General features: G+C 40.9%; 2 protein-coding genes across 3 annotated transcripts in view; both read right to left on the bottom strand.

Moving 5' to 3' along the window:
- The window catches only part of LOC124071021 (Down syndrome cell adhesion molecule-like protein 1 homolog), a 49304-nt gene extending 46190 nt beyond the window's left edge, over window positions 1–3114 (bottom strand). Inside the window, 2 exon segments of the mRNA XM_046411443.1 lie at window positions 2708–2816; window positions 2818–3114. Of these exon segments, the coding sequence (XP_046267399.1) occupies window positions 2708–2816; window positions 2818–2895 (187 nt within the window). The 5' untranslated portion in view covers window positions 2896–3114.
- Window positions 3115–8951: 5837 nt separating this feature from the next.
- Window positions 8952–17153, bottom strand: scn4bb (sodium channel, voltage-gated, type IV, beta b). 2 transcript variants are annotated; one of them, XM_046411841.1, is made up of 6 exons: window positions 16741–17153; window positions 16205–16517; window positions 11503–11666; window positions 11188–11407; window positions 9978–10107; window positions 8952–9804 (listed from the first exon to the last, which is right to left on the bottom strand). In XM_046411841.1, exons 2-6 carry the CDS (start codon window positions 16287–16289, stop codon window positions 9708–9710), a joined length of 696 nt encoding a protein of 231 aa, XP_046267797.1. In that variant the 5' UTR covers window positions 16290–16517; window positions 16741–17153; the 3' UTR covers window positions 8952–9707. The 2 variants fall into 2 exon arrangements, with proteins under 2 accessions (XP_046267797.1, XP_046267795.1); XM_046411839.1 differs by having other exon boundaries at window positions 16205–16505.
- Window positions 17154–19520: the final 2367 nt, after the last annotated feature.

The raw sequence follows: 19520 nt of genomic DNA, 5'->3' as shown, positions 1-19520 counted from the left end.
GTCAGATCATTAAAAAAAATCTCAAACAACAGCCCGTGGTCACAAGGTATTTCTTTTTCCTCATATTTTTTGTTAGAGCACAGTTTTAAATCATGTATCATGGCCCTTGAAGGAACTGAGTTGGAACCAAAATCCCACTGAGAACTCAAGGTGAGATTTTTCCTTTAACCCTCTTCAAAACTTTTTTTAAATTAAATAGTACCAGGTTGAAGTGGGAAAAAAAAAATGTAGGTCTGTGCCCTGCATGAGTAATGATTGGCACCCCTGTGGACCACACAGCTCTGTCATTGAGTGGTGGCTATAGCTCAGATTGCAGCGTTAATTGTGCAGCCTTGCAAAGGCAGCACAGGGAATTGGACTTGGGGGGGGCATATTTCTATTTGTAGCGGGTGAGCAGTGGAGATGACAAGACTGTGTCAGGGTGAGGGATCACTACATTGCCTCACACACCTCAAATTAAAATTCAAGTTATATTCTTTGAATGTTGCACAATTTGTTTTTCTCATTTTCTTTAATAAATTAGTTTTAAATCTTAAAAGTTCAACATGGGCCTGCCGCAAGCCTGCATGCAGTTAATTGATCCACGATTTCAGTAAACATCTGAATCTGAAATTTAAAATGATAGCTAGAAGAAAACTCAACTTATTGTTTTCAAATCACCAATTAAAAACACGGAATCAATCTAGTATTAAATGGATATAAAGTATGAAATGGATGGGGAAAAAATTGCAGGTTGTGCTTTAATTGGTTAACTATTATTACCCTTCCAGCACTTGTTTATAAAAAGATCCATTAATTACCCTACAACCTGATTTCCTCCAAAACCTGTGTGACATAATTTAACAACATTTTAATTCTTAGTGAGGATGGATTTTTTTTAACAGAATTTTTTTTATTTACTTTTTAAAAAATTGTAAATAGGTGGGCGAACTTTCAGTTCAGCTCCTGCAGAAATAATATCCAAAATTGTCCAACATTTACCAACGTAACTAAGAGGGGTGTCCCCTTCACTTCTCATCTTCGCGCGCTCGCCGACACACACACACACACACACAGAGAAAGAGAGAAACACGAGCCATGATGCACGCACTGGCGCGCGAGCACGTCGCGGGGTCCAGGTGCGCTATTAGTGAGGGACATGACCGGGCAAGTCTATAATCTGCACCCACCAACGCCCCTGGACTTTCTCATTTGGTGAAATATATTTGCGCATATTAATATGATTCCGCAGAAAAAAATGCAATGCACCCAGGAGGATTTTCTTCTGAAATCACATTGTTCACGTTGAATAAGTGCTACAAATTAAAATCAGATATTTAGCAAATGCAGTGAATTTAAGAGAGATGAGTAAAACACACCATGGAAAACAATGACACATATGTAGCTAATTGCTGATTGCAGCATAGTCTATAAAAAAAAGGAACGAAAACCAAATCCAACGTGAGAACATGTAACAACTTAAAATGGCCTATTTTGATCAATTCGTTTGCATCGAGAATTGCCGTATTCCTCCTTTCAGCCAATCCACATGCTGTACTTTTTCATAAATGCATTTACACCTTCTCAGAACATGTGCTAATAAAGACAAAACAGCATGCAAACATGGCTCCAAACAGACAGGTTACACAAAGGCCCAGAAAAAAGCTCGCATGCGGAGACAGTGTTGAACTTCTGTTATTTTCGACGCAGATTTGGTCAGGATTATTATAATGCACTGTAATAGCAGAAGATCAACTTTGCAATAGGGTCAGGGATTTGCTGCATATACTGAACAAGACAGAAAAATGAACCCATTTAAACAAATGGACCTCCTTTGATTTCTATAAATACAATTCAACAAAAGGGGGAAAATGAAGAGGCCAAATGAATGAAAGGGGGACAAACCTGAATGCACTAATTATGGCCTTTATGTGGGTGTAGGTCCATTAAACTAATAAGGCCGTGGAAGAAAAAAGGGGCCCTTTTGCTGTATTTGTAATTGAATTTATAAAGGCAACGATTTGCCATCACACAGAAAAAGAAGAAGACCCTAAAAATCTCACCCTAAAAAAAATCAAATAAAATAAAAGCGTCTCTGTGGAATTGAGCGCTTGTGCCAAATATAGTCCATCAAAACAGCTGCAATTAGCAAATCCTGCACAGCTTGAGCACACTGATATCAAAAAGCACAAGAATTCCCCTCAAAACTTTACAGATGCGCCACATTTGAGTGAATTTGCTCTAAAATTGACATAATTACAGGCCGATGCATGTTTTCATTTCTCTCTCACCCTCCCTCTGTATTTGCACCTCATTCTCCCTATTCAGCCATTTTACATATTCATAACTGGAGTTGGTAATGCGAAAACAATCCGTGCTATCAGCACCATCTGAGGCACCACGGGCCGCTCACAAAACCACGACACAGTCCAGGAAAAAGGAACAAAAATCACTTTACACCTTTACTTTCTCCGTATCTACCTGTTCGGCTGCAGCACCTTTATACATTTTGATTGAGAGAATAATTTTCAATCAATACCTCATCACAAGGCTTCCGATGACACATTAAAGCGCAAGCCACATATAAGCATACCATTCAGAGATACAAAGGAATTAATTTCGATTAGTTATCACTTGTCCTTCAACTTGAACAGTCCTTCAACAGTAAGACTCCAATACTCAGTGAGCAGGAGATGTAAAATATTTCAAGCATTTCTTTTTCTCTTACCTTCTTGGAGAGAGTACAGCAGGAGTAAAGTTACAAGCCACATGCCATAAATAGCAGGTATATTTTTCAGGAATATTTGGCAATCCTGGCAAGTGTGAGGCGCGGTTTTTTGGCCAGGCGGGTCTCCGTGCTGGACTGGCGACTGTGCTCCCCGGAGGTCTCTCCAGCCCTGCTGCCCCGTTAAGCATGGAGGGGAAATGAGAGGCGCCTCAGCCCCGCCCATGTCCCCTCCTCTCCTCCCAAGACTACTGTGCATACAAATGCATCCTCCCTAAATCAAACACCGCAGAACGACGGGTCACAGTAAAGCCGAACTGAACTGGGGATTGTGGTCCAGTTGGGTCCAATTTGCCAGTTTGTGTGAGCGGTGGAGCTGCGCAGTGAGATCTGTTGGCACCTTGGAGAGCGCACCCACCTGTGCGCCCCTGATGACCGTGTTTCTTTGCGCAATATGGATCTACAACGGCCGCACAGGCTGCTAAGAAGACTCTAAAATGTATTCGTGTTTTTTTCTTCCTCTGAATTTGGACATTAGTCAGGGACGTGGAGCAACACCACTGACTAAAGACTCTTTTTCTTTGTCTTTCAGAGCCGTGAAACGTGCGTAGACATTTGCGCACAGATGTGCACTGCAGATGGAGGAGAGGAGAGAGAAAGGGAGTATAGCGGGGTGTGGGGCAACACACTTATACAAAGCAGGTAAACAAAACACAGCAAGTAAATCAAAACAGTTCTGAAAGATTTCAGGGAATCCCAAAAGGACAATAAGCAACTTTCTGCATCACTATCCCCCCCTTTCACTCTCTCCTTTTCAGCCTGTGTGGCTCCGTTGAGCCTGGTGTGAAAAGCTCCCCCTGCATAAGCATAAATTAGGAGGGTAAGTTGCAGGACACTCCCAGTTCATAGAATATTTAAAGTCACTGTGGATGCCAGAGGTGGATCTGAAAAATGATCCTCTGCTGCAACAGCCGCACAATCTCCAGACACAGAAAGGCCGGTGAAAGCAAACCATGAGAGGATGATTTAGCTGTGAAAAGACATTTGTGTTAAATGCAGTGTAATTTTAGTTGATAGATAAACCTGTTAACAGAGGGCTGACAGAGACTCTTTCTGCCACTGCTATGCCTTCAATAAAATTTAACTATATCCCATTGGGTTTAATTAATATTTTAGTACACACTTAATAGCGTGCAATTTATTCACACCCCTCACACATGTCCACACGCCACACAGCAGGCCATGAGGCTGGCAAATGTTTTGTTTTGAGTTTTCCTTTCAGATCACAGAAAACAGACGGGAACAAATAACAAAAGACGTGCATTCTATTAGTGGGATCCATTAAGTCTACATGAAACTGTGAAACTATTAAACATATAGTTTATGTTCCCCGTCTTATATTAATTATGATTCATATAATCTTATGAGCGAAAACGTTTTCTACATACATAAGACAGCAGCCTCAATAGCAATAAATAAAGCACAAGCGGTAAAAATCTGCCCAACATCTGCACATATATATTCGAGGCCCATCACTTAGAGGTCAGTGACTGAAAAGTTAAGTTAGCAGCAGCTTCTTTCCTGCCTCAGCGGCCGCTGCGCTGCGCTGTGCTCTGACCGGAGGTTCAGGCTCCACATGCAGGTCACTGCTGACACCTGCTGGCTACACTCACACATGCAGGTGGGTCCAGTTCTGCACAGTATTTCAGTATTACATGACCTTGTAGGTGCAGATGTGATCATGTTTGTCATCTTTTTAGAACAACTTCCGCATATTATAAAAGGAAGCCTTGCTGTAGTGTTTTGTGTACACTGAGCGCCGCTAAGAAAAACAAACAAAAAAGAAAACAAAACAAATTCTAATGTGAAGATTTTCTATTTTATGCATACCGTTTATAATGTATGATGCCTTGTTTCACAGAATGTATAAAGGGAGACTCCCAGAGAACTAGATCTGCACTAAAAAGAGGAGGAATACAACAGGTAATTTAATACATATTTGATAGACACACCATCATACCTGATCAAACAATCATTTTTGCATATTTCTTTGTGCAAAACCCTTTTGCATGTGGAAATATCTTTTATTGAATAATTCAAAGGGCGGGTGCAGTGGTGCACTGGTTAGCACTGCCGCCTCACAGTAAGAGGGTTCCAGGTTCGAATCCCGGTCTGGGCCCTTCTATGTGGAGTTTGCATGTTCTCCCTGTGCCTGCGTGGGTTTTCTCCGGGTACTCCGGCTCCCTCCCACAATACCAAAAACATGCACATTAAGTTAATTGGCTACTCTAAATTGCTCCTAGGTGTGAGTGTGAGAGTGTGTGGTTGTTTGTCTTTGTGTGTTGGCCCTGCGATTGACTGGCGACCAGTCCAGGGTGTACCCCGCCTCTCGCCCGTAGTCAGCTGGGATAGGCTCCAGCTCTGATGGATAAGCGGTATAGAAAATGGATGGATGGATGAATAATTCAGATTTTTCCAATGGGTGAACATAAAAGAAAAACCTAACCAGTAACAGACGTCTGAACACTTCCTCACTCCAAAACCCCAAACAGGAAAGACGACTTTAAATAGTGATCTTAAGGATAATCTTTTGGATGTTGTTGTAATGTTAACTTATTGACAAAAAAATAACAATTTCTTTACCTTTACTCAGCATGTTGTGGGGTTTAAAGGGGTCCTCTAGTTTTCCACTTCTCTAAAGTTTGTGTTTTGTGTGAAACCACCCCATAATTCAGCTTGATTGCATCTTTAGTCAGATCTTTCTTGCATTCAAATCAGATAAACCCGATGACACCCTCTGGGGCCAGACAAATAGCGTCAAATGGTATCGATAGCCACCAATAGTGACATTTTTAAGCAGATGCATAACATAGAGGCATTTTCTTTGTTGTGCAGGTTTACCTGAGCAGCCATCTGTTTTCATTGTTCTTCCTCCCTCAGCCCAACAGGAGGCACTGCTGTCAAACGTCGAGCGTCGCACGTCATCAGATATGAACCACCATGACAGGACAGGACAGGTTTTAGTCAAAACTTTATTAGATTTCATGTTTCTATAATAAAGAGATCAACAGCTGATATGAACAGATGAGAGGCTGAAAATGGAGCCACTGTTAGAGAGCGAGCCAGAACATTTTAGCTGTATATTTGTGCAGAGTAGCGGCGGAGTATGACTTGGTGAGTCCATATGCTCTGCAGGGTCTGACTGAGTACAGGGGCTCCAGTCCACTCCACGCTCCTCTCTCAATGTTCCCCATTCACCCTGCATCCTGTCATCACAACTCCCTGATCAGGACATCTCGCACTGTTGTATTGCTCACAGACCTGTCACGGTAACTCAGAGGTGTAGAGTGACAGTCACTTCTGTTATGATTTGCATAGAGTTGCTTGTCATCATAAGGCCCTCACGGATAAAACCTCAATCCAAACACATCTCACTTCATTCATTCAGGAAGACGTGATTAAAAAAAAAAAATCACTCTTTAAATCAAGTGTAATTTTTCAGAGAGAAAATCCATTCTTCAGCAGCTAAATTCAGATATTGGTATGAAATCATTTGATCAAATGGTCTTCATGTTTCCAAAGTCACAGCAATGCGCCAGAAGTTAACACCTGATTTCTTGACAATACAATTCATAGTCCTGCTGGAGGGTGGATTTTCTCTTTTAAGGCAAACAAGAATATGGTAAACGTACAGTACATATGACAAATACCATAATATTTCTTGCACCTTATGTGCCTGTAATATCTTTCTCAAAGGTCCCATGCAATGAAATGATGACGCAATTTTACCTTTCTGTCAATCTTACAGATTAATTTTTTAGAACAGGAATTGTTCGACATTTTAGGAAACAAGTTTATGTGCTTTCCTGTCTGAGCTGGAGCCAGGAGAGGGTTAGCCTAGCTTAGCTTATCAACAACTTTAAATGTAATTAACCCGTTATGCTTTGTCTGTTTAATTTCTGGAGTGTTGTCTTCACTGCGCGCTTATCATTCAAACAGCGAAAACTCCATTATGTCACTGTGCCTAGAAATACTCCTACACTTCACTCCTGTGTAAAAACTTGAAATCTTTACACTTCAGTTTTTGTACATATAAAACATTGAAGATATAATGTGTTTATTAGTGAGATTCAGAGGTGCTGGTGGGTGATTTTGTTTCCTATTGACAGACCCAGGACAGCTAGTCTTTATGCTAATCTAAGCTAACAAACTGCTCGTCTAAATGAGGTAAATCTTCTCATAAGAAAGCAGATAAGTGCATTTCTCAAAAGTACCCCTTTAGAATTTATCCAGCGGCATCTTATGCTGTCTAATTACATCACTTTGACTAACTAACAAGATCATTTCATGAGACCTTCTACAATCTTGGTACCCAGCTATTTCCTCGTGTGCTGTTTGGTTTATTTTCATCTCACTTGGATGATCAGCGTGACAAACCGACACTGGTTTGGATTATACATGCACAAAAACATACGTATGTTAAAGTGCCCAAAGCACCCACTTTACAGTATTGCTTCAAGCCAGTGACTAATGACTAGAGTCACTTTAAGGTGGAGGCACATAATTATTATTGTTAACAACAAGTGTCAGAAACCACCAGACATTCACACTTTACCATACAGTATACATTCAACACCTGTTGTGACTCGGGAGGTACGTTTATATCTGACCTGATACAGTGTTTGCTCACACATCTGTCCAGAGGTATTTCTTTTTTAAAGCCAGACATTCAGTGTCGTGAATGTGAAACCTATTTTAAATGCAGGTGAAACTGTATTTCACTGTTTGATGCAGATACATTCATCTCCTAGTGTGATGCTCAGTTGGATTCGTCCCTGTTTGGCACAGTCGGTTGGCGATGTGGAGAGCATCACTTGTCTTATTTCCTGCCTAGACAGAGTTTATACGTGAACCACAGCCCCCCTACTCAGCCTGCTGTCTGAGACCTGATCCCATTTAAACTATGAATCTATGGATTATTTACTGTATGCATGGGCAGAACATCTAAGTTTGTCTTTTTCACTGCAATGCAGTAGGTAAATAGTATTTATAGCAAAGAATGAAACACTGACAAAATGAATGTTTGACAGTGTTAGGGAAAAACCAACCATTTCCACAAAGAATGCAGATACTAAACAGACTGTGAGTCTGATCCAGGCATACAGTATCCAGGGCCACATCACCAAATAGTGCTTAGCCTTAGCCAGGGTTAGCACGATGAAATTAGCACAGCATAAAATGGGATTTACAGTTAACCTCAGAGCTGATGCTACCAGCGTTAGTGTACTGGAACATGTTGTCCCACAGTGTATTCCTGTTTTCTAGCATTGTGTCTAAAATGTGGCCCATGTTGCACATGCTTCAGATGCAGTGGTTATTTGTCATGGAAGCAGCATCTTCAGAGGTCATTCACTTTCTAGGGGGATGGGGATTGTTTCAGGGGATTGTCTATCATTTCAGCTCAGAAGCTTTTTGTACTATTACTGTTTGCAGAGTTTTATAAATTGTTTTACAATATGGAGTTGTCCTCGCTGGCAGAGGAGCATCAAAGCACTAACAGGCACCTGTGTTTTATATCAAGCAAAGAAAAGGACTAGGATGAGGAGCTGGGCTGAATGTTTCAACACCGTCTCAGTAACATTTGTGTCAGCACTAATGAAATCACCCTTTGTTTCACAAATTGATCAGTGGATTTGTGAGATAGGACTGTTGTTGACTTCCAAATCAAAATCTTATTTTGAATTAGTTAACCATATTGTGGAAGAGCTTCTGGAAATTTGGTGTTAGTTAAAGAGGCATTCGGCCCAGCTGTAGCTACAATGTATCCTTCCCTATCTCAAGCGCCTAAATAAAAAAGGGTTTTTCTTCTGACTTCAGATGACTTCAGATCTGTCAGAATTTCAATTTTTTATGTGCTCTGGCTGGCTGTGGCAACATGGCAACCAAAACACTTTAACCGGTGCACCACTGTGAAAAAATGATATACAACTATTTTATACTGTTTTTGTGATCAACCTCCACACACACAGTTTAAAAACATATACACGCACATTCACACAGACATACCTGTGATTTAATAACATGGTCACATGGTCTAATGGTTCAAAAAGAAACCAAACCATGTACCATGTGCACTTAGCTTGCTGATCACTTAGCTTATACCCACTGCACAGCACATGCGATGAGATGAATGTCTACACAGCATTTTTAAATGTGCCCCTGCGTCTATTTAAAGCAATATCTCATGTTCATCTCATGTTCAAAGCACAAACACTAAACCAGAAAATACAATGTTGATGGACAGGTTAACTTTCATTCTACTAAATATGCCAGTTGATGACTTTGTCACAGGGAGTCAAGACCACATATTTATTTTAAAGGGCCTACTGAATGAAGTGAGGAACTGATGGGTTGGAAATGAAGCTTGCAAGTTCCAGATTATTTCTTTTTTGATTCAGAGTGCTGTGACCATTAATGCTGCACATTTCATCACTGCTGTTGCCAGGGCAGCATGTTTTCTACCACAGTTTGATCTATCAGGCTACATTTCATAATTTCATAAAAGGACTAGATGAACAAAATGTTTAAATTGTATCATACCCAGTTACCAAATCTTAAAGGTAAATTTCAGACCAGGTAGAAATTTGGAAATAAATATATAATAATATATAAAAATTAAAAGATTCATTCTAAATAACCAAAAGTAGATTGTCTCTGGTAATTCCAATTATAGTTCAGATGTAAATGACTGAATTGTGTGCACATTTAAAATAACGTGTGTACTCATGACTGCTTTAGGTGTATATCATCTGCACAGTTCCATGCGCAAGTGGTAGCAATGCGTGCACATGTGCATATTCCCCTTTGTAGGCCACAGCCAGGCAGAGTTTTTAAGATCCCAACGTGAAAATAATGAATTTGAATGTGTGCACAAGTGCATATACAAATATATGCAAAGAAGTTACATAAATGTGAGTACATAAATATGCACACATGCACTATCTCATTTCTTTTTTGGTGTTGGTTTTGAATCAGCTTTGGATCCTGAGAGGCCGTTTTCTGTGTTGTCGATCCCTGATGAAGTTACAAGGCACTCCTTACTGCAGTGGGGTTGGAAGAAAAAAACACAGCAACACAGAAGTTAGTTAAAACTTGCTACACTTAAAATCTGAGCTATCTGAAGCATGCAGCCAAGCACCAACGATGTACACTGGGGAAACAAAACAAAATGGTGGCGTCGTTGATGTATATCCATGTGGTTGTGAAAACTCACTTTTTCTCCTCAAGCTTGGAAAGAACAAAGAGAGTGAAGTTCTTGAGCAGCATGAAGCCCATTATCAATGCGATGGCTCCGCCCACAGCTGAGGCTATCATGGTGGCCAGAGTGTTGTCCACCACCCTCACTGCAGACATTGACAAAAGACCAGAAAAAAAATCTACATATAAACATTTTAGTGAGAAGTTCCAGCAAATTAACATATATGGATCAGGTAAGAGAGCCGTGGGTCCCTTTTGTGCCTTCTAATCGAAAAAAGTTGGCACCTCCGCAAGAGATTAGAGCTGCAGTGTGGTCCCAGGCTGCAGCTTTGCCTGACACACATTTACACAGATTTAAAATGCACAAAGAATGATGGAGAGCTCATATCTTTGGTCATATTGGACTGTTACAGCTGCACTTTCCCAGGACCGTCTTGGTAATACATGGTGAATTTTCTTTTTATCCTGCATGTATCAAATGCACTGGGAGAGCATCTGCATGGCTGGGTGGTGGAATTGTCTTCCTCATTTGTCCACAGTTACCACCAGCAGCTGCTGTTATTTATTCTGTTATTCTGAGGAGAGACAAATCTAGATGTAATGTAGGACCAGCGACCAGCATAATTATAACCACCTTATGCTTAAACTAGAAAATGTGCATGTGTTGTGAAAGACTCAATTTGACTTATATAACTAAGTAAATAAATGCAAAATTAAACAAATATGTCATAAATTCTACATTATTTATTTTACCTTTCACTACCACAACCCAGGATTTATTTTCCCTCTGCAGGATTATTCTGTTCTATATTGTTTTTTTCTTGTCCAAGACAAATTTTTTTCTTGGCAGACCTCAACATGTCTGTGCTTGTATGTGTAGTTTGATTTATTTTATCTTCAACATATAAATGAATACATTGTTTAGTTTATTTTCACTTCAATGTGTACATTGTGGAGGCATGAAATATGCCCCAGTGAAATGTTCCACATTTGTAATTGGCCCATTAGTCAGTGTGTATAGTTAAACTGGTCATATCTATAGGGATGTGTTGTCAGATTTGGCAGTTTTCCACACCATTGCGCTCTTTGTAATTGCTGAAAGGAGTAGAAAATTACTGAGCAAGTGCATGTCTTCTGCATACTGAACAACTCATAGGAATACCATTCATGTGTGTAATGAAAGGAAAATAAATCAGACCCCTCCCTCACAGACTCTGACCACTCACACTCGTCCACCACAATGAGGTTGAAGATGGCGCTGTGGTTCTTGCCCTTCTCTTTGGGGTTGCGTCCAAAACAAGTGTACTGGCCTCCGTCCTCAAAGGTGATGTTCCACAGCAAGATGGAGATGTTGTTGTTATCGTTTTTCCCCACAAACTCCACCCGCTCTCGATATATCTTCACATGTGGCACCACCCCCTCTGAAGGTATCACTGAGTCACACACCTGTAAAGGACCAATGAGCTGTCAGTCCTACAGAGCGAGCACTTATGAGTTACCAAAACCCAAACATGAACGTCTAACAACAATAATGCTCTCACCCTCTGCATGGTGCCGTTGTTGTTGAATTGCCAGCTGAAGTAGAGGTTCTTGATACCAATACAGCTGGAGTATGTGCAAGGTAACATCACTGTGCTGCCGTTCACTGCCTCCAGGAAGGGAATCTTCCCCACGGACATCTCCAAGGCCTGAGCTGACCACATACCTGAGGGGAAAGAGGAAAGGGAAACACAGTGAGGGTCAGCTTTATAGTGCAGCACTGGTGTGTGCACACAGTAATCTGTTTTAAAGCATAGGTTTCAACATTTTAGCAAACACTTCTCAGTTATCAGTTTTCTTTGACTCCCTGTTAGAAATCAAATAAGCATATTCATATTTTTTTTTTGGTGACAAAACAACATAATTCACCTCACCGATATCCAATACACCATGACTATCAACAAATATGTATATATATATAAAGTATCAACCTAAATAAGTTTTGTGCCTTTAGAAGAATGACTGACCGCAGACTGATTTTATTTCTTTTGTTGCGAGTCATTCTATATAAGCCATTCACAAGGCCAAACACAACATCTGCATTTGAAAAGAGTCCAAATTAAAAGCTTCAGGCTTGCTGTCCCTTGTGCACAAGCTTGGGCTCATTTTGTTATCACATTGCAAAACAAGTCTCTGCTCTGCTCATTAAGTTGAATGTGAATGATGGGAATGACTTAACATTCCTGCAGTAACAATAAAACTTCCTCATACACACTAAAACACTGGAAATCAAGACTAATTTATCTTAAATGTGGCACACAATGCATGTACATAGAATCTTAAAGTAAAATGTATGGTTCATTTAATAAAATCACCTGATCATTCAAATCTCTTGGACAATTTTGTTATTAGCCTATTTTTAAGTAAATATAGCAAGCATATTTGCTTACTGTTTTATTGCACACATCTACTGTATCTAACAGATCAATCTAATGTGAATACATTATAGATTATTTATCAAATCTACCATTGAAGGTCAATATTTTTATCCATTTAAATGCACATTTTAACATATCTAGATAATACCTCTATTATTGTCATTAGACTAGTCAAACCCACAGTAACATGACACCCCAAAGTCCTTGCTGTGACATTCCTGTAGATAGGAGAGCATGAAATCTGCTGTGCACCTTGTGAAAAGTGTAACCGTACACCAGGGAGCACAGTCAGGCAGCATCAGGAAGTTGCAGTGATTAAACCTTACTTATACCAGTCAAAGCAGATGAGTCAGAAAAGCTGGCACGTTCTATTGTACCTTTTCCTTTTTCCTCATTCATTCGAGATTTTCCTCAATCGTTCACATTCATCTGCTCGGTTTTGGGATCAGGCAGGTGTCAAGGTCACAGGTAGGCAAGAGTTACTGTATACAGTTCCATCAGGCTGAGGACAGACTGCACTGTGGGTCTTTTACCTCGTGCTTAATGCTTCCATCTAGTGTGCGAGACGTAAACTACATGCTCACGAGGTGTAGCGTAGAACCATGCAGAGGTTATAGATCGAAAACACAACACTGACACAGCTGAATGTGGTTCCACTGTAACACTTTCTGCACTGTATCTGAATATGTCTTTTAATTGTCTCTCTGTGTTACGCTTTTCTCATAACATGGTCAAGGTCAACATCCGACAAGCTCCCCTGCAGCAAATACGTTTTACATGGCTCAGAACAACAGATGCGGCTTCACACAGCAAAGCAGGGCAAACTGTATGGGAATGTTATTGACTCCTTCACATCTCATTCTTGCGACCTTGCAGACTCCCACCCCACCAACCTTTTCCTTGGCTGGTTCAGTGCAGCACAGTGATCTTGCACAAACTGTAAGGGAAACAGAAAGCAGCAGCACCCCTCCTCATGATTCATTCAAATTTTTAAGGGTCAGTCAGGTGCTTTTTTAAACAACCTTTTAAGATATTTTCATTCATTTCAATTTCCTTTCATTTTAATTTCATTTTCCACTGTGTGCTCCTCTGGGTGTCTTTAAAATCTTTGCTTTCCATAAAACTGTCCCATCTCTATCAGCTGAAGCCATGACAAGAGACCAAGAGCAAAACTACATGATAAAGCATCTGTATTCTTCTTCCAAGATCCTTGGCCTCCTTTGTGTTTTGTCTCTGGTAACATTCATGTATCTCTCCCCATTATATCAGTAGCTTACTAACCACTGTCTCTGTCCAGCACTTCTTATTGAGATTTCCAATTTAAGTTTTGTAAGGTGAAGTTTTGCTGCTTTTGATAAAAGTAGAACACCGATGTTCCAGTTTCTGGCCTATATATGTCAAGGTTAGAACAATAGCTTATTTGATTAATACTATATGGTCTCCACATCATTGCTAAAATAAATGTAGAACAGCCAAACAATAAAAAATGGATTCCTGAAGTCATTGCTGAACTTGATATTTAGGAGAAAATAAACATTAATTCAAAATTTGAAATTAAAATTTAAGCATAAGAAGCAACACACATAACATGATAGCACATGATGTAAACAATATTATGATATTTGCTCTCTGGAGGATTAAGTACGCTGTGGTCACACTGAGCTCAGACTTAATTTGGCATTTCTCTACTTATCTTACTTATCTGCTGATGTTGACACCAGCACAGATTCAGCTGCAGTAAGCAAAAGTTGACAGATATATCCAACAAATTTCTTTGCAGCTTTAAGACCGCCACAAAGATTTTCACATTTTAGATTAAGATGGAACAAGAATCAATCTTATTCACTGGTGTGAGAGGAGACATAGACTCTACATGACGGCAGCTCCAGGCTTGAATGGTTGTGGTGATCTGATTTTTACTACTTGATTAACATTCCACAATAACAATATTATCACAATATTTACAGAAAATTTAAAATAAATAAATAAATAAATAATGATGTCAGTCAACAGTGTTTATGTGGGGGCACCCCAGTATTTCAGCTTGAGTGTGCGGGAGTCCTGTCTCCTTCCCTTTTCCATCTTAATGCCCAGCTGTCCTGTCTAATATTAATATTATATTATATAAAGGGAAAAAATAAACAAAAGCCATAATCAAAAGAAAAGCTTTGCTTACTGTGTGCTTTGTCTATAGTTACACTCAAACTACGACTGTAGGGAGGTGGAGAGAGTCTGTACCCATACAGAAGCGTATAAAAATAACAGCTACACTTAACGAACAGCAAAGAGGCAACCAGACTAACTGAGATGCAACAGAACAGACTGAACAATGAATACTATGAACAAGAACAGCCTAAGCTAGAAGCCAAAATGCAGATACATAAGTTCATATCTACATTTAATACATCAAGACATTTGAGCCTGATTTCTCATCACTGTACACACCTTCACAAACGAACCAGTGTGTTCACTGCTTCTAAAACCACCTCACAGTGCATTACACAGGGCTTAGATGCAACGTCTGTGGCATCTTTCTCTCTGTGACTTGTCCACCTGCACCTGCAGATTAAGTCTAGCATGGCGTTTTGGTTCTGGGCGGCGAACATGTTTCTCATTCCTTCTAAATATATATATAAGATAAAGGTAAGATAAAAATAAAGACAACAGCTGTGTACAAGAAAAAGCTATTCTTGTTCTGAACTGTTTACCTGGCAACACATTTCCACTGACAAATCAGTTCACGTGTGTAAATGGGATTGTGCACGCAGCACAAGCTCTTACTTACTGTTCTTACTGTAAGTTCTTACTGCACTAATGCTTCACGCACACAAGCAGGGTAGAAAATAAGATGCATATACTCTAAGGAATCAAAGTAGGAACCACCAACATATATTGACAGTCATATATCACTCAAAACATAGTTATTCTCAGGCAATGACTAATGCAGGATATCAAACTTCTGTCAGACTGAAAGTTGATTTGAATGGGATGTTTTTTTCTGTGCATTTCTTCCAAGGAAACACTCCAGACCTGAAACTCTATCCAAAAACATCAGCCTCATGAAAATGAGGTGGGAATTTATTTGAGACAACAATTTCAAATTTGAATACCCACTGTTATCTCACTGTAAAGCTGCTGTGAAGTACTCCTTCTCAATAGCTTTATGGTTTATTGGACACTGGTCTGAGTCACTGCTGCTCTGTTACTGCAGATACGCATCCTGTCCAGCACAAAACGTTGTGGATGGCAGGGCCTCATCTAGAGCGAGGTCACTTTATTGTGCTAACGATTCCTTTTGCGAAAACACAAACCGATGTGGATCACAGATAGCACCGAGATGTTTGATTGAAGCAACATTCTTACCTCTATCAGCCAAAGACTCTGTTCCAAACCATACCATCCGTTACTTTTTAATGAAACAACAACATTAATATTCTTGTCCTTTCTGTCTTTCCAGGCAGAACCTGCAGCACATTTTGCTCCTAAAATGAGACACACAATCTCAACACAGACACACACACACGAAACTACCCATCAAGGGCAAACTAGTCCTGTCACCAAAGCAAAATCCTTCTTCAGAACCCAGCAACCACCTCTCTAGGTCAGAAGCAGATGAAGGTCACTGTTAGACATGGAAATGCCACACCAGCACAGCAACACAACTACATGAGGACATCGGCATAAGCTTTCAGTAGCCAATGAGGAGTCAGGGAATAAAAAGTTTTCAGCAAAAAAAGAGATGAGGAGGAACTGTGCACATCAGCTGGTGCATAATGATGGTGTAGCAAATAAAGGGAAGTGACGCAAAGTGAGAGATAAGCATTACCAAGCAGCACAGAGAATATCAGCCCGACAGCTGTGTGCGGAGGGCCCAGCCTCGGGGGTTCAACCCCAACCCACTGGACCTCCATGGCAGCCAGATGTCCTCCAAATACTGCTGCAGGATCTAGTCCAGATTTGGGATAGCTAGTAGAATATCCTTTAGCACAGCTCGTCCCCTCTGCTATACTGGATTAAACCGGGAAGCTGCTATCTGGGTGTCTGGACCCCAAATAAGGCACGTCCCAATGTTGCGCCTACAGCAGTCCCCGGGGTCGTGAGCCTGCCTGCCAGCCCCCACAGCTCTCCTGTAGAAGAGACTGTAGGTTAGACAAAAGACAGAGGAGCAGGACATGAAAGACAGACAGAGATAAGAGAGAAGAAGGAAAAAGTTATGAAACTGTAATCTTAAAACAGAGTTTTCTTGCATGCATGTGCCTACACATCATACTGTATACTGTATTTGCCTGAATGTAAAAGGACTAAAGCTGAAAGAAAAATGATGATTCAATGCTAAGTAAAGTTCAAGATTGTCATGCCTACCTGCTTGCTGCAGCCGGTGCTCAGCTAGAGGCCGGCAGGCTGCTTGCACAGCTGAGTCAGTGTGGACAGGACAGCGGCTGAGCGGCAAACGTTCACTGCGCACAGGCAGGGTTCACTCAAGGAGAATCCGCCAGCCAGCACTTTCACTGCAGAGACAGCCACATAGCAGCCAGCCAGGACGAGAGACAGTTAGAGAGGAGAGGGGGGAGACAAATGCAAAGACAGACAGAGACATAGAGAGACAGACTGACAGGGGGGAATAGCTGCTGAGCTCATTCTCTTCAGCAGAGCCCCAGTGAAGCAGATTCTTCTCCCTGCCCGTCCCTCTGGTTATCTCACAACTTTTCCCTGTCCTCTCTGTTGGCTACATGCCACCTCTTTCTCTCTCTCTCACTCTCTTCCCTCATCTCTCTGTGTCCCCTCCCTCACCTGCCCCCATATCCCCCTGATTCTCTCTCTCTCTCTCTCTCTCTCTCTCTCTCTCTCTCTCTCTTTCTCCTTCTCCCCAACCCCGCTTGCCTTCCTCCCTCCCTTCCTCCCCATTTCCTGACTCGGGCGTGTATGCAGACTCAGGCACTTTTGTCAGAGTGTTTGTGAAGATCAGAGAAAAGTTCTGCAGTGCAGGTTGAGGGGGAGGTGGTGTAATGCAGCCCCAGGGCCGGGCCAGACACACAGTCCCATATCAAAATGCTCCATTCATAAGTAGACACGTCTTGTCACTGATAACGTCACCTTCAAGAAGTCAAAACTCAGCATCACAGAGTTACAGATGGGAGAGGAAAACAGTGCAGTAGTTAGTTTCTATTCTACTATAACAGTTTAAAATGTCAGTGTCATGCTTTGTTTTGCCCTTTACTCTGTTTCCTCTCATACGGTGCTTATCCTTCCCCAGAGTAATGTTTTCCTCTCCTCTTCTCTTTTCCTGAAAGGCAGGCTCCTGCAGGGACTCACATTCCTCTGGCTCAGGATAATCAGCATCCACGGCCATGTGTGTACATGTGTCAGATTCAATACATAGAAGGTCAAAGTATCTTGCATATGCTGAGGAGTTCATTATTCTCTTGTGATTGTTGTAATGCAACTGCAAATGTCACGATATGAGGTGGTGTGTGAAGCTATTTTTCATGATGGGACTGCTCCTTTCCCATAAATGTACAAACACATCATTCACTGACCAGTATCATGTGTCTGCACTATTCACCGGAGGACACAATGGAAAAAGCGCTTAGGTCAGTTTTCAAATTTGATTGATCAGTTTTAAAGTACAGTTTTAAGTGCATGAAGTAGCATTCATATATTCATTAAGACACGTGTGTCGAACGCCATCCATTAAAAACTATTTACAGTAATGCAAAGCAATAGAAAATGACTGCACGGTAATAATGGCTTTTCAGCTCATTATAAAAAAGGGGGATGCTAAGACATTGTTTACAGTTTAATACCTAAAGAAAGGAGAATTGTGAGAGCTAACAAGGATGTAGCTGAGATCATGTGACCGAGTGTGTCATCTGAGCTAGTACAGATACAAAGGCAGAGGACAAGAGGGACGGCTACTCATCCATTTTGGACTTCACCTCCTGCTTGTTTTTCTTTGCTTACAGAGCTGGTGTTTCTTTTACAGGAGAAAAGGATAAGTTAACATTCGCAACTCTGAAGGTTTGTAAGCCATGTAAGTGTATGTTGTACTTTACTTCATGACATCTTTTTCTCTATGTAGCTCATATGTGCGTGTGTATATATATATATATATATATATGTGCACAGGGAGGGGTAAGCATGGTCCTGACACAGCTAAGCAAAGCAAAGCACAGCAGCAATATCCAAATTTAAATCTAATGTGTGCTACAGGATGTTGAGAGACCAAAATTAATCCACCCTGTGTTTGATTAAACAGTATAAGATTGTATCCAGCAAAAACCTGCAGGGCTTGAAAAAAAGGCAGAGAATTACAGACTTATACGGTTCAGGACTCCATAATGTGGTAGGTGAAGTGTGTTGTGAGGCAGAATACAGGCTGGTTCTACTGGCGTGGAGCTCTATGTGAGAGATAATGTGGCCAGGCTGCAGTCTCACCACTCTCCTCTCTAGGCCCCTCCACTGGAGTAACAATGCAGCAGTAGTGGGAACTCTTCCAGAACTGCAATAAGAAAAAACAAAAAAAAAAACAAAACAGCATTTTGCTGCAGAAAGACAGGATGCTGCTGCACTTGTGCTGGACTACATATGGATAGGCATTCTGACAAAAATATCCATAAGGTATGTAGCATACAGATATTCATTAATATGTGTCATAGCTGCCATGTAGGTGTACCCTCAGATTTCTGAAGCACATAGGCCTCAGTTGTGTTTACTGAATGCGCAATGAATGCGTGCTGCTCCAAAGCAGACAAGGACACACATCACACATCCCATATCTTACTGTACACTAGTGCAGTGAGGTGTACAGTAAGATATGGGATGGGCTCAAAAAAGGTTGGAAACGGTTGGAAAAGGTTGGGAAACGCTGCACTAGTGAGTTAAGGCAATATAAGCACTCAATGAAATCAAAGATCCAGTGTGGGAAGAAATTCTGATATTTTAATGAAGTAAGACTAACACTGCAAACAATGCTCCAACAGACCTACATGACCCAACTCAAGGGGCTGAACACAAGAAAAATCTGGGGCATTGTTATCCCCATTCAACCTCAGCACGACATTCTCTCAGTGCAAACAAGAAGAGATTTGATATTTCATTATGATAAAAATATCAATTAGAATTTGTCAGAGGCTCAAATTGTT

This window comes from Scatophagus argus, chromosome 14, assembly GCF_020382885.2.
Source record: "Scatophagus argus isolate fScaArg1 chromosome 14, fScaArg1.pri, whole genome shotgun sequence".
In the NCBI taxonomy this organism is placed as follows: domain Eukaryota; kingdom Metazoa; phylum Chordata; class Actinopteri; family Scatophagidae; genus Scatophagus; species Scatophagus argus.
The sequence above is the reverse complement of the archived record's forward strand: the minus strand, read 5'-3'. Positions and strand labels throughout refer to the sequence as shown.

What these genes read in the sequence shown, in the direction of transcription:
- scn4bb (XM_046411841.1), bottom strand. Translation starts at nt 16,289, where the DNA reads ATGGAGGTCCAGTGGGTTGGGGTTGAACCCCCGAGGCTGGGCCCTCCG. An exon ending in ACAACGGCACCATGCAGAGG is followed by an intron (nt 11,408 to 11,502) that starts GTGAGAGCATTA and finishes GGTCCTTTACAG; the next exon opens with GTGTGTGACTCAGTGATACC. An exon ending in CCTCATTGTGGTGGACGAGT is followed by an intron (nt 10,108 to 11,187) that starts GTGAGTGGTCAG and finishes CAATGTCTGCAG; the next exon opens with TGAGGGTGGTGGACAACACT.